The sequence below is a fragment of the Hippopotamus amphibius genome, chromosome 4, assembly GCF_030028045.1.
Source record: "Hippopotamus amphibius kiboko isolate mHipAmp2 chromosome 4, mHipAmp2.hap2, whole genome shotgun sequence".
Lineage (NCBI taxonomy): Eukaryota > Metazoa > Chordata > Mammalia > Artiodactyla > Hippopotamidae > Hippopotamus > Hippopotamus amphibius.
The window spans coordinates 336,408-348,944 of record NC_080189.1 but is presented as its reverse complement, the minus strand read 5'-3'; the positions used below and the strand labels follow the sequence as shown (position 1 = coordinate 348,944).

Sequence of the window (12,537 nt, the reverse complement as noted above, 5' to 3'; positions counted from 1 at the left end):
TCCCCGCCCGCGCGCGCTTCCGCCGGCGGCGCCCCGCGACGTCATCACGCAGGCCGCCGGGGCGGTGGCCACAAGGGGCTGAGGGGCTCCACGGCGGCGGTCGGGCGTGGCCGGGACCCGGGCGCGGCCGGGAGTGGGAAGTTGGCACTCAGGAGCCTGGAGCGCCGCGGAGGCGGGGTGGGCGGGGCCCTGGCGTCCGCGCGCGGGCGGGGCGCCTCTGACAGGGCGGGCGTGGCCGGCGTGGGTGTCACCCCACCCCACAGGCCCGGGAGAGCGCCCCTGAGGCGGGGTGGGCGGGGCCCTGGCGTCAGGGTGGGCGGGGCCTGGCGTCAGCGCTCGGGCGGGGCGCCGCTGACAGGGCGGGCGAGGCCGGCGTGGGTGTCACCCCACAGGCCGGGGAGAGCGCCCCTGAGGCGGGGTGGGCGGGGCCCTGGCTTCAGGGTGGGCGGGGCCTGGCGTCAGCGCTCGGGCGGGGCGCCGCTGACAGGGCGGGCGAGGCCGGCGTGGGTGTCACCCCACAGGCCCGGGAGAGCGCCCCTGAGGCGGGGTGGGCGGGGCCTTGACGTCAGCGCGCGGCCGGAGGGCGGGGCGCCGCTGACTGGGCCGGCGGGTCCTGCGTGGACGTCCCGGCGTGGAAAGGTTCGGCCGCCACGCGTGAGGCCGGGAGGGCGCGACCGCCGGGCGGTGGGCGCTGCACTCGGCCGGTCCCCTGGGCCGCGGCCCGCGCCGGGCTGCGGCGGAGGGGACAGCCCACGGCCCGAGTGGGCGTCCCCGTCCGGGCCCCTCCCGCTGCCGGGAGGTGCGAGCGGCTCTGCCTGGCGGCGCCGGCCCGGCCGTGCGGACGGCCCCCGACGGCGGGCGGGCTCCGCGTGGACTATCCGCCGTCGCGGAGGCGCGAGGAGCGCGCGCGGCCCGGGCGCCCCCCGGGCGGGTGCTGGCCTCTGCCCGCGGTCCCGGCCTCGCGTCTGGAAGGGCGGGCGGCTCTCGAGCGCCCCGTTTGCCGCTCAACTGCAGCAGGGTGATCCCGCGTGTCCTGCAGCCTCAGGCCGGGCCGTGGCCGGGGGCAGCCCCGTCTCGTTTCTTGAGCGAGTTCCGAGGACGCTTTAGTTCGGGTTGCAGCAGTAGGGCGGCCGCCCCGCGCCGGAGCCTGGAGGGGCCGTGGTTGGCGGCGGAGCTGGCGTTCTGGGCGGGGCGCTCGTGTCTCCCGGGCCGGCCCTGCCGTGCGGTGGGGGTCCTGGAGGGACGACACCTCTGCGGTGGTGGCAGGGCAGAGACTGCCGTTTTCGGGGCAGAACAGTGACCTCCCACAGGCCCTTTCGCTGTGCAGACAGCAGAGTGGACGCCTGCGAGGGGAAGACGCCTGCGCGTGACACAGCGAGTCGGAGGCTTGCTGCCCTCCTGAACTCTTGGGGGGAGTGGGACGGGAAGCACTTGCGTGTATTGGTAACTCTGCCACAGTCTTATTAATAATTCAGCTAGGGTTTACGTGCGTGAGGACAAGAACCGTGTTGATTTTGTGTGTCCTCGTACCTCCCGCTAGCACAGTGCCTGGCACAGCAGGTACGGAATGAATAAAGGCTGCCTCCCCTCCCCCATCTGGGAGTCTGTGTGTTATTATGTGCACATGTATGTGTGTGTGGCTATGGAGATACATAAAAACAGATAATCTCCTAAACATTGCTCTAGGGTCTAGAACGCTCAACTTTGGGCAAGGGCGCTAAACCACAAGCAAGGTAAGGCATGGTTTTCCTCTTCTTGCTCTTCCCCACATTACATTATGTGAGTTGCAAATATGTAAAATGGTGAGTCTGACCCCTTTTCCTATGCAACAGCTTAAAGCTCTAATGCCACCTTTCACTCAAGACCGCGTTACAGACTCAAAACAAGTAGTTGCCTTGTTAACACAGGAAAGATCGTGAGCCTTTCTGTCTGGTTTTTCCTCTAAAAAGCTGTAGAATCACATCCTGTAGACACGTGGGTGAACACGAGCCACACGAGAAATCCTGGGATAAGTGGCCTGGGGGTCCTGGGATGTAAAATATACTGAAGCGACAGGCCCGTGCTGTGCACCAATCAGCCCCCAGCCTCTGCTGCCTTTGTGACCCCACTGAACTTCTGGCCACTTCCCAGAAGGGCAGAACCCGTCTCATTCTGCACCGAGTCTTAGGTTTTTGCTAGCATTTTACTCTTGACCCCAATCTCCTGCGACCTTTTATGTTACCTCTTTCGTTACCTTCTGTGCAGACAATCTCTAGTGAAAGGAATTGCTGTCTCAGAGGAAAGAAGAGCATCACTGTGAGTGTTTCACTGCAGAACTATAAAGGTTCAGCCCCTGCACTCATCCTTTCTGCTTTCAGAGAAAAGTGCTGCCTTCTGTTCAAGTTCAATCTTTCCTGTTTTGTTTTAGATACCGTCCCGCCTAGGTATCCACCGTTCTGTCCACCTCTTCCCCTCTCCCTGCCCTAGCTCCGTCCCCAGCACCTCTACATGGGCTTCAGTGCAGAGGGGAGGGGCACGGTCTGCCTCCCTTCCTTTCATGCTACTCTCAACTGAAAAAAATGCACACGGTGAGAGTTGTGAGTTTTATTTGGGGCAAAATGAGGAGGACAGCCCAGCCTCTCAGATAGTGCTGAGAAGCGGCTCCGGATAGTGGCGGGGTGGGGGATGGGGGGTGGTGGTCAGTACACGTGTGGTTTTGGTGAAGGGGGAGCACGCGATCCAGCACACGTTTTGGCGTAAGGTGGGTGCTCGTCACGAGGAGCAGATGTCTCCGTTCATGATTTTAGTGCTTTTCTAGATACGAGAAAGTGCGAGAAATTGGACTCATAAAATTGTCTCCCGAAAATACCTAACTATCCAAAGACCTGTTCTGCCAGTTTTCCCAGAGCACAGAGGGCCTCATTCTTGATCTCCACCCTAAACTCCTTTCAGGGTGTGTAGAAGGTCAGCCTCTTCAGTGTGGGCGACCTCATCCTTGTAGAGGCAGATGGTGAGTGACAATTTTTAGTTGGCACTACTAAGAGATTCAGTTTCCCAAAGTCATCAAGACGCCTATTCCTGTATTTCTCAGAAGCTTCTTTGGTGAGACAATCACACATTCTTTACCTGAGCCACCAGAGTGGGTCTCTTTGCTGTGCAAATAGAGGAAGCAGAAGAAGCTTGGTCCTTGCCTGCTTGCCCAGATGATTACAACATTTTCTTAATTGATTGGTATCCCTTTAATCCTGCCCTCTTTAAAAGCTCCCTAGAGGCCTCTGCTCCCCAGCGCGGAGGAGACAGTGGCAGGCCTAGCACTGGTGACTCCTTGGCCTGGTCATGCTGGCAAATGGACACTTAAACTGGGTTATGCAAGCCAGGTTTCTCACCGTTGGAGATCTTATAAGCATGGAAAGGGGGAGGCTGAAAGGGCCCTGAGGTGTTAAATTGGAGTTGGAGGGAGTATGAATGCATGTGTTTTGATGTGAGTGCACAGATAGATGTACGTGTAGTTCCCAGATCTTGCTTCTAAATACCATTCTCCAGTAAAAGGAACCAGAGCTCTTTTGAGAAGTAGTTGACTTCAGGGCTGGAACAGTGAAAGTACGAGATGAGCCTGAAATATTTTGTTGTGCCAGAAAGTAAGAAAGTTATCGAAGAATTGTGTGATGTCAAAGGACGTGGGAGGCAATTATCCCACGGATTAAATCGGGGATAATTTGAGCAGCAAAATCAAGGATGATATTGGCAGTGAGTCAAACGGGAACCTGTGAGTCCACACTGATGTAGGTGAGCAAGCGGGTGACAAATGCACACGAAATTAACCATTGGGAGACAAACCGAAAATCAGCATTTAGCAGTCATCGCAGGGCTGGAGTGAGTTATCAGTGGAGGCTGGTAGGTGGAAGTTTTGATACCTGCCACAAGGTACTCATCCATCTCAAAGGAGAAAACCGGCAATTGTGACCCAGCTACATATCGCCAGCGGGGTGGGGGGACAGGTTGGAATTTTGCGTCCTGATCCATGAGCTGAGAGGAGCAGAGCAGCGTGTCTGGGGCATTTCTGCCAGAAAGCTTGACCCCAGTGTGGCCTGGGGGCTCACTGGACAGATGCAGTGCTACGGGCCCCCTGTTTTCTTACTGAAAAACTGTAATTACCCTAGATCCCAGGAGACTGAAGAGACACAGCTACATGCAATGTATGTTCCTGAGTAGAAATATTTGGGGGACAGTCTGTGGATTAGACCACAGAGTTGTATGAATCTTTACTTCTTGACTGGGAGGGTTGTGGAGCTGAGGCTGTCCTTGTTTTGGGGAAATAGGCACCAGAGTATTTCAGGGCAATGAGTAGTCATATCTGAAGCTCTTTGTCAAATGACTCAGGAAAAGACAAATGATGATGGGTAAGTGTGTGTGCAGATAAATGGTAAATGAGAGACAGGCACATGCCAGTGGAGCACGTGCCATATGGTCTGGGTGATCAAATATTTTCTCTAAATTTGAAATTATCTCAAAAATTATTTTTTAACGTCCCTATTTCTGTCAAATGGTCAATATAAAATGCAGATTTGATCGAATCTCTTCCTGCTTACGAACTGTTTCCTTTGCTTCTACTGTGAAGTGAATAAAGATCCTTTGCAGGGACTTCCCTGGTGGTCCAGTGGCTAAGACTCTGCGCTCCCAATGCAGGGAGCCAGGGTTTGATCCCTGGTCAGGGAACTTGATCCCATATGCAGCAACTGAAGACTTTACACTCAGCAACTAAAGATCCTGCACTTGGCAACGAAGATCCCATGTGCCGCAACCAAGACCCAGAGCAGCCGAATAAATTAAAAAAAAAAAAAGATTCCTTGAAGAACAAGCAGAGCTCTGACCCTGTGTCTAGCCTCGACGCCCCTGCCCCTCCGCCCAGGGTCTGCGCCCTGCACAGTCGCACTCTCCCCAAACTGCGCTGTCATCTCTCTCTGTGCCTTTGCACCTGCACTGCTGTTTTCTGTGCCTGGACTATCCTTCTCTTTCTGTCCTTATGCAAAACTCCCACGCATCTTTCAAAACCTGATCTGTATATCTCCACCTGTGGGAAGCCTGTTGTGGTAGTGAGTTAATCCTATCTATACTTTATCCTTGTCTCCATGATGAAACTTATCTACTGAATACAGCTCAGCCCTCAGGAGCCCCAAAGCAGCTCTGTGCCTGTGAGGGGAGCCCTGGTGTTCGTAGGGGTCTGAACTGGGTAGAACATATTAAGAGTCCCCAACTGAAGCTGAGTATCTAGTCAGAAGCCCTATTCCAGTGTCTGCCAGTAATGAAAATGATACTCGCATGGCCTCGCTGGGCCCTCTGCTCAGGCCTAGAAAGGCAAGTCAAGTGTTGGCTGAGCTGTGGTCTTCTTGGAGACCCTCACTGAGATCCTCTCCCAAGTTCACTGCAGCTGTAGGACTCAGGTCCTGATGTCTGGGGGCTGACAGTCAGGGTCCCCCTCGGCTCCCTCCACGTGGCGCCTCCCGACATGGCTGTTGGCTTCATCTTCTCCCAGGACAGCAGGGGTGTCTCTCTCAAGTATCACCTCTTTTGGTGTTAGGCCCACTCAGGATAATCTCCTTTTTGACTTAGCTGATTACTAAGCTAGTCTCAGGCGTGAAATCCCACCACATTCTCAAGGAGAGTGGACCACGGACTCCAGGGGCGTTTAGGTTTCTGCCACTACAGTCTCTTTGTGGGTTGAGAGAAGAAAGGGGTGTTGACAGGCCCACTGAAATTCCAATATGTGCTCCAATTATGGTTTCATATGGTAGTTGGTAATTTATGGAAACATAATTTTGGTATCCCACTCATTTTCATCTCTGAATGCTTATAGTTTAGGTGATAACCTATGAGAACGACAAAAATAAAAGTGTTAATAACTTTTACTAACTGCCAGGCACAAAATGATCCGTACTTTACAGAATTACTCATTCAATCCTCAGTCTTTATAGAGTAGGTACCCTGTAACTCCCCACTTTCACTGCAGGTGGTCACTCTGCTAGTGACCTGAGCGCAGCCCTCCGACTTCTCACCAGCCCTTAGTTAACATGACAGGTAGGCTTCATATCCACACACTACAGTGACACTGTCATGATGTGGCTTTTGTAACAAAGGTACTTATTACTGTGGAAAAAAAAAAACCTGCAACTGTACTGGGTTATAGTCTAGTGAGGGAGCTGGACATTTTTTAATTACACAGAAGGGGACATGGGGGACAGTGACAAACGAATCAGACACAGATGGAGCAGAGGAGGCTCTGGGGTGAGCAGAGGGTAAAGCTGCAGGGACCTGGGCAGAGAAGCAGCCTGCACAAGGCCACCAGGCCGCCACCTAGTCTCTGGGCTACAGGAATTCTCCACCCGCCCACCCTCCAGCCACAGCCTTCTCTTTCCGTGTTAATAACTTATCACTGTCCAACCTAATGCTTTCAATCTTTACATCACGTCTTCCAAGGCCCTTGACAAATTGCCCCTCCCCCCCAGCCTCGCCTCCCACCATCCTACCCACTGTGTGCCCGACACCCACTCCCACACCCTGCGCTATGGACCTGCACTGCCCAGTGTGAAAGCCACTGGCTGCACGGAGCTGTGAGCCCAGGAAACCGGGCCAGTGTGAACTGAGGTGTGCCCTCAGTGTAAAATATGCATTGGATTTCGAGGACAGTATAAAAAAAAGTATAAAACAACTCAATATTTTAAACATATATAGCAAAATGATAATATTTGGTGTATATTTGATTCAATGCAATATTTCATTAAATTTGATTTGATCTGTGTTCTTCACTTTTTGAAATGTGGCTGCTAGAGTATAAATTATATACTCACCCCTGTGGCTCATGTTATATTTCTACTGGACAGCCCTGCTATAGACACAACTGTCACATTTCCTAAACCCTCCAATCCCTCCCTCCCTCTGCACTTGCACCCGCGTTTGTTCTCCCCTGAGATGTTCTCTGCAGGTCCCTGCTGGTAGGCTATTTGTGCTTCAAGGTCCACCTGAAATGAGGCCCTTCCCAACCTCATTCCTTTCCTCCAGGCAGATTTGTCACTTCCTCGTTCACTGCACTTTAGGAGCAGCTCTTACACTTTCACATTATTTAACAGTCGTTTGCACATTTCTTTCTCCTGGCGATTATGAGCCACTCGAGGTCCAGGCAGTGCTTCGTTTACCCGTCTCCAGCACCCTCTCAGTTCCTGTGTCATCAAAGGAACTCGTGAGTCATCTACGGAATAAAGATGATAGAAGAACTGTCACAAGAAAAACGTGATTGGCAAATGCGTTATTTAGAAAGTAATTGTTTTAAGAAGTCCAAGGAGAGAGATCGTTTTAACTTCCTCTGCTGACATTTATGTGGCAAATGTGGTGGGGACAGTGAGAGAGGGAAGATAGCAGTTGCAAAGCCCTGTGAAAATGGTGCATTTGGGGAAACCTAAATCATTCTGTTTGGTGACAAAAGAGTGCAACTGGGTGACCGCCAGGTGGAGACAGAGCAGGGCGTGCAGTGAGTCACCTGTTGGATCGCTGGCCGCAAAGAAGGATGGATTGGTAGGGGATGGAGTGGAAAAAAATGAGGAAGAGAGTCAAGACACAGTGATCTTGACAGGAGTTTGTGACTTCACTGGGGAGGGGAGGGAGAAGGGCTCCACGGCCAAGCCCAGTGCATTCCTGCAGCACGTGAGTCCGTGACTTGACCTAATGCTGTGGCTGATGGCTTTATCATCACAGTCAACCGTCTGGAGCTTTTCCAGTATCAGCTGTTTTCTCAGCTGACAAAGAGTGACCCAGTGGTAAAGAGAAAGGACTTTGGCATCAGACCATCCGCCATGTTAGCTGGGTGAGTTTAGGCAACTGAATTAATCTTTCCGGCCCTCAGTCTCCTCATTCGAAAAACAGTAACATGCCTGTATCACAGGGACACTCTGAGAACTAAATGAATTCCCAAGGGGAAGGTTTCAGTTTGGTGCCTCCTGTGGAGCAGTCCCTACATAAATCAAAGCTATCACTGAAATTATCTTTCCTACTCGTCTTTCCTGTTTGGTTCTTCCTAAGTGTTGCCGACTGAAAAATGAAAAAGGAGGTAGTGGGAAGTCCAAAGCCAGAGCACAATTAAATATAAAAGGCCGACCGGATCTGTTATTAATTTCTCTAAGGCAAGGAGCTCAATAAATGGCTTTTATATCCAGAGGAAAGCAGATAAATCCATAAACCGTAACAGTATGTGACTCAAAAGCACAACGTCTGCAAAACAGTGCCTACAGAAAAACCATGGCATTGAAAGCACAGGCTCCTAAGAACACGCTCGTGGATGTGCTCCTGAGCACACGACTGGGGAGCCTTCCCTCCCTCCCTCCCTCTCTCTCCCGTGAAAACAACGGTAAGTGGAATCTTTTCTAAGTAACATTTGCAGGCTAAGCAGGCTCGGAAAGTTTGCAGAATCAGAGCTAATTGTCAGTTATAACGTGCATCACATCTCTCCAGTCTTGCACGTTTAAGATTGGCTTTTAGTTTACGCTTCAAATAAAACAGTTGTGGTAAAAATTTTAAAAAAAAGTGAGATGCAGGCTACGTGTCTTACTATTTCAGTCCTTTGTCTCTTGTTTTGTGCAAAAACCGAGTCTCTCAGCAAGCACTTTTCCAGGTACTCTGTGACCCCCCCCAAACCTGCAGAGCGCGTCCTACGAGACGACAGCCGCGGGCGGAACAGCTCGAGCAGCGCGGGCCCGCACGGAAGGAGGACGCCCTCCGCCGCCCGCCGGGCCGCAGGCCGGGCTCCGCTCCCGCTTCCAAGGGCGGCTCTGCCTGCCTCCCCGCTGCCGTCCGGTCCCGCCGGCGGCCCGCGGGCTCAGCCGGGTGTAGACCCCGCCCCGAGCACCGCTGGGCCGCAGACCTGGCGGGAGGCACCGCGCCCCCGCCGTCCCGCCCGCCCGGCGTCCCGGCGGCGCTCAGCCTCCGTCCGCGCCCGCTCCCCGACCTCCGGGCCCCGCGGGAGTCCCGGGCCGGCGGCGGTTCGGCGCTCGGCTGCCCCGCCTGTCGGTTGCTAGGAGGCGGGGAGGGCGCAGGCGCGCTGAGGGCAGCCGCGGGGCGCGCCTGGCCGGCGGCGGCTCGGCACTCGGCTGCCCCGCCTGTCAGTTGCTAGGAGGCGGGGAGGGCGCAGGCGCGCTGAGGGCAGCCGCGGGGCACGCCTGGCCGGCGGCGGCTCGGCGCTCGGCTGCCCCGCCTGTCAGTTGCAAGGAGGCGGGGAGGGCGCAGGCGCGCTGGGGGCAGCCGCGGGGCACGGCGGGCCGGCGGTCGCTCGGCGCTCCGCTGCCCCGCCTGCCGGTTGCTAGGAGGCGGGACGCCGGCGGGGCGGAGGGTAGGGGCGCAGGGGCGCCTCCTCCCCGGGCCTGGCCGGGCCGAGGGCAGCGCGGCCGCCTGGGCCTGCGCGCGACGATGGAGCCCAGGAAGGTGGGTACGGACGCCGCGCGGGGAGGCCCGTGCCCGCCGGGACCGTGCGCTCATCGCGGGCGGAGGGCGCGCCAGGGCTGGGACTGGCGTTCTGGCTGCGCCGTGCGACCGTGGAAAAGTGATCGACGTGTCTTATTTCCCCGCGAATAAATCGGGCCAGTATTAGTAGGACTGGATGAGGTTCTACACGTGAAAGTGCCTAGAACGGTGCTATTAACTCGGTAGCTGTGAGCTGTCGTCCTTCCGCTCGTCTGTGGATTCCCGCGAAGAGGGAGAATTTAGTTTGCATGCATTTCCTCATACCTTCCCTCCTATTACTGTTTTTTCCCCCATCATTTACTTTTATAATGTTAATAATATCGATTAGGAAGTTAGTTCCCTGGTTGCCCTCCATTTATTTTTAAGCTCACCACCTCCCTGACCTCTGTCATCTCCTACACCCGTCCCTTACATTTTCATAAGTTCTTCCGTAACTTTAGTTTTTTGTCATCTGTTTAAAAGTTGTGTTAACCAAAATTTTAGAAATGGAGACCTGATCAATATAAAAAGTGTTTATTTGGCGTTTGTTACGACTGCAGCCCAGGAGACACAGAGTCAAGCCCTTGGACTGACTGTTCTCCCAACTGCAAAGTGGGGGAGGCTTATACAGCAAGAAATTGCAAGCTTAGCTACATGAGTTGTTTGTCAAGGATTATCATTGGAGCTGAGAAGAAGTGAGGGCTTGGTTGGGTCCTTGCAGCTGACAGCTGCTGTTCTGAGGACTGGTGTGGTGTCCTTGGGTCTGGTGCAGTTTGGGAAAAGTTCAAGTTCTCAGTGTTCAGAGACCGGTCTGAGATCAGATCCTCAATGGCCACCCCTTTTGTTTGCCTGAACTGGGTTCACTCCATTATAATGTCAGTTTGTCATCAGTTATCATATGGTGATGATATAAGCAGTGTTCACTGCAGAGCTAAGTAGTGTGATTGGACCAAGGGAGGAAATGCAGTCCTGCAGCTCCAAAAGCAATGTGAACGTGTGTGTTCCTATATATACATGTAAGTAGGATGACTGTATTTGTATTTAGGTTACCCTTAGGTAAGGAGGCTGGAGGTTCTGCTGTTCAGGCAGCTCTCCTGGGGTTTTCTTTTGCTTTCAGTGTGGGTTTATTCCTCTTGCAGGGGAAAATGCTGCCGCCCTACTTGGAGTGTCAATTTTAATTTGCATGCCTGCCTGCCTCACAGGGCAGGACCCTGGCTGAGTGGAGTGCACAGGGCAGGGGCTCCTGGCCTGAAGCACTGTGGCCTCGAGGACGCAGGGTGTGCGTGGAGTTTCTGGGGATACATGTGACACATGGGGTTGTGATGGGCACGAGGAGCTTTGTGTCATTTTACAGCTTTAAAAGTTTAAAAGAGAAAAAAAAGAAAAAAAAGAAAAGCTTCAGGACGAAGTAAGGCCCGAAGCTGGGTTTTTATTGGTGAAGATGTAGAGGCAGCCAGAAAATTCTGGGGTCTCTGTTGATCTGTTGCCTTCAGATTTTTTTTAAACTTTATTGTCATAAGTCATATAATCACAACCATTAAGAGCCCCGTTTCCCACATACTCGCACGTTCCTGCAGGTGCCTCTCCCGTGCGGAGGCCCCCTGCTCCGGCACCCGCGCCACCGGCAGCACGCGCTTTTGCCGGGTTTGGGCCGTTTGTTTGGAAAAGATCGTGTATTAAACCTCTCTAAAGAGCAGTTAACTTGAGAGAGAAAAGATTCTGAAGCTCAGCAGCTGCAGAGGATAGCGATGCGAACTGCCGCTGACCGCCTTCACCATGTCACTGCGGACACTTTTTGTCAAATTGACCGATTTATCAGAAAAGAATACGCGTTCCAGAGAGAGCAGAGCGCGATGCACGTTCCGGTTGTGCTTCGGCAGATTCGTGACCTGGCTGCTTTTACTTATTTCTCCTTAGAGTGTTTATGAGCTGCTGTGATTTGTTTCTGCTTCCCTCATTTTCACATTGCCAGGAAGATTTTTGGTGGCTGATCCGTGGATGTGTTTTCATTTTTTATCTATACTGCATTTGTCATCGGTTATCGTATGGTGATGATGTAAGCAGTGTTCACTGCAGAGCTAAGTAGTGTCATTGGACCAAGGGAGGAAATGCAGTCCTGCAGCTCCAAGGACTGCATTGTTTTAAATTTGAAACACACCAACCAAATCCTCCTGTATTTGTGCCCTTAGGCAGAGTTTCTCAAGGGGGAATGAAGTGCTCGGGGTAGATGTATCGTGTTCTCTATGGGAAACCATCCTTGGTTGGTTTTTATTACGTATCCCTCGTGCCCGAAGCCGGGGCCGGTGTTGTGGGCTTGGGCCTCTTAGCGCGGGAAGAGGCACCTGCGCGGCGCAGATGCCACCGGGGTTCCGCGGTGAGTCCCCCGGGGGACGGTGGGGCTGGGTGCCTGCCGGGGGCCCGAGCCCCAGAGCAGCTTGAATGTGAAGTAGTCTGCGATCATGTGTGGGTACTTTTTAAAAATCTGTGTTTGTGTTGCCTTTTACTGCCGTAGCTAGACAGTAGTTTCTAGCATATCGAGGATTGCCATTGACTAAAAGGGTCTGATGAAAAAGCAGCTCCCTGGAGTGTAAGAAATCAGATGTTTTAAGTTTAAAAAAATTCTAACTCGGTACTTTTCTTTTTAGAGAAGAACCAAAGAGGATACGTGGAAAGCAGATGAGCTCAGAAAACACCTTTGGGTAATATATTTTAAAGATGTGGGAAAAAAGATTTGCGTGGGGGTCTGCCTGGCCCCTGGTTGGGCAGCCTTACCCGTTTGTCAGCGCAGCCCTGGTGTGCGGCCCCCTGCGGGGGCGGCCTGCCGCCCGAGATGGAGCCGCGGGGCTGCGGGGCGGGGCTGCGGGGCGGGGCTGCGGGGCGGGGCTGCGGGGCGGGGCTGCGGGGCGGGGCTGCGGGGCGGGGCTGCGGGGCGGGGCTGCGGGGCGGGGCTGCGGGGCGGGGCTGCGGGGCGGGGCTGCGGGGCGGGGCTGCGGGGCGGGGCTGCGGGGCGGGGCTGCGGGGCGGGGCTGCGGGGCGGGGCTGCGGGGCGGGGCTGCGGGGCGGGGCTGCGGGGCG

At 54.3% G+C, this 12,537-nt stretch overlaps 1 protein-coding gene across 6 annotated transcripts in view; it reads left to right on the top strand.

Annotated features, from left to right (window-relative positions):
• Positions 1 to 9,248: 9,248 nt before the first annotated feature.
• Positions 9,249 to 12,537, top strand: part of DYNC2I1 (dynein 2 intermediate chain 1) — a 40,406-nt gene continuing 37,117 nt past the window's right edge. For 2 of the 6 annotated variants that reach the window (XM_057731453.1, XM_057731452.1), the window contains exons 1-2: positions 9,249 to 9,444; positions 12,108 to 12,161. In XM_057731453.1, coding sequence (XP_057587436.1) covers positions 9,430 to 9,444; positions 12,108 to 12,161 — 69 coding nt within the window. In that variant the 5' untranslated portion in view covers positions 9,249 to 9,429. The remainder of the gene's footprint in view (positions 9,445 to 12,107; positions 12,162 to 12,537) is intronic. The other 4 variants (XM_057731454.1, XM_057731455.1, XM_057731456.1 and 1 more) reach the window with 2 other exon arrangements.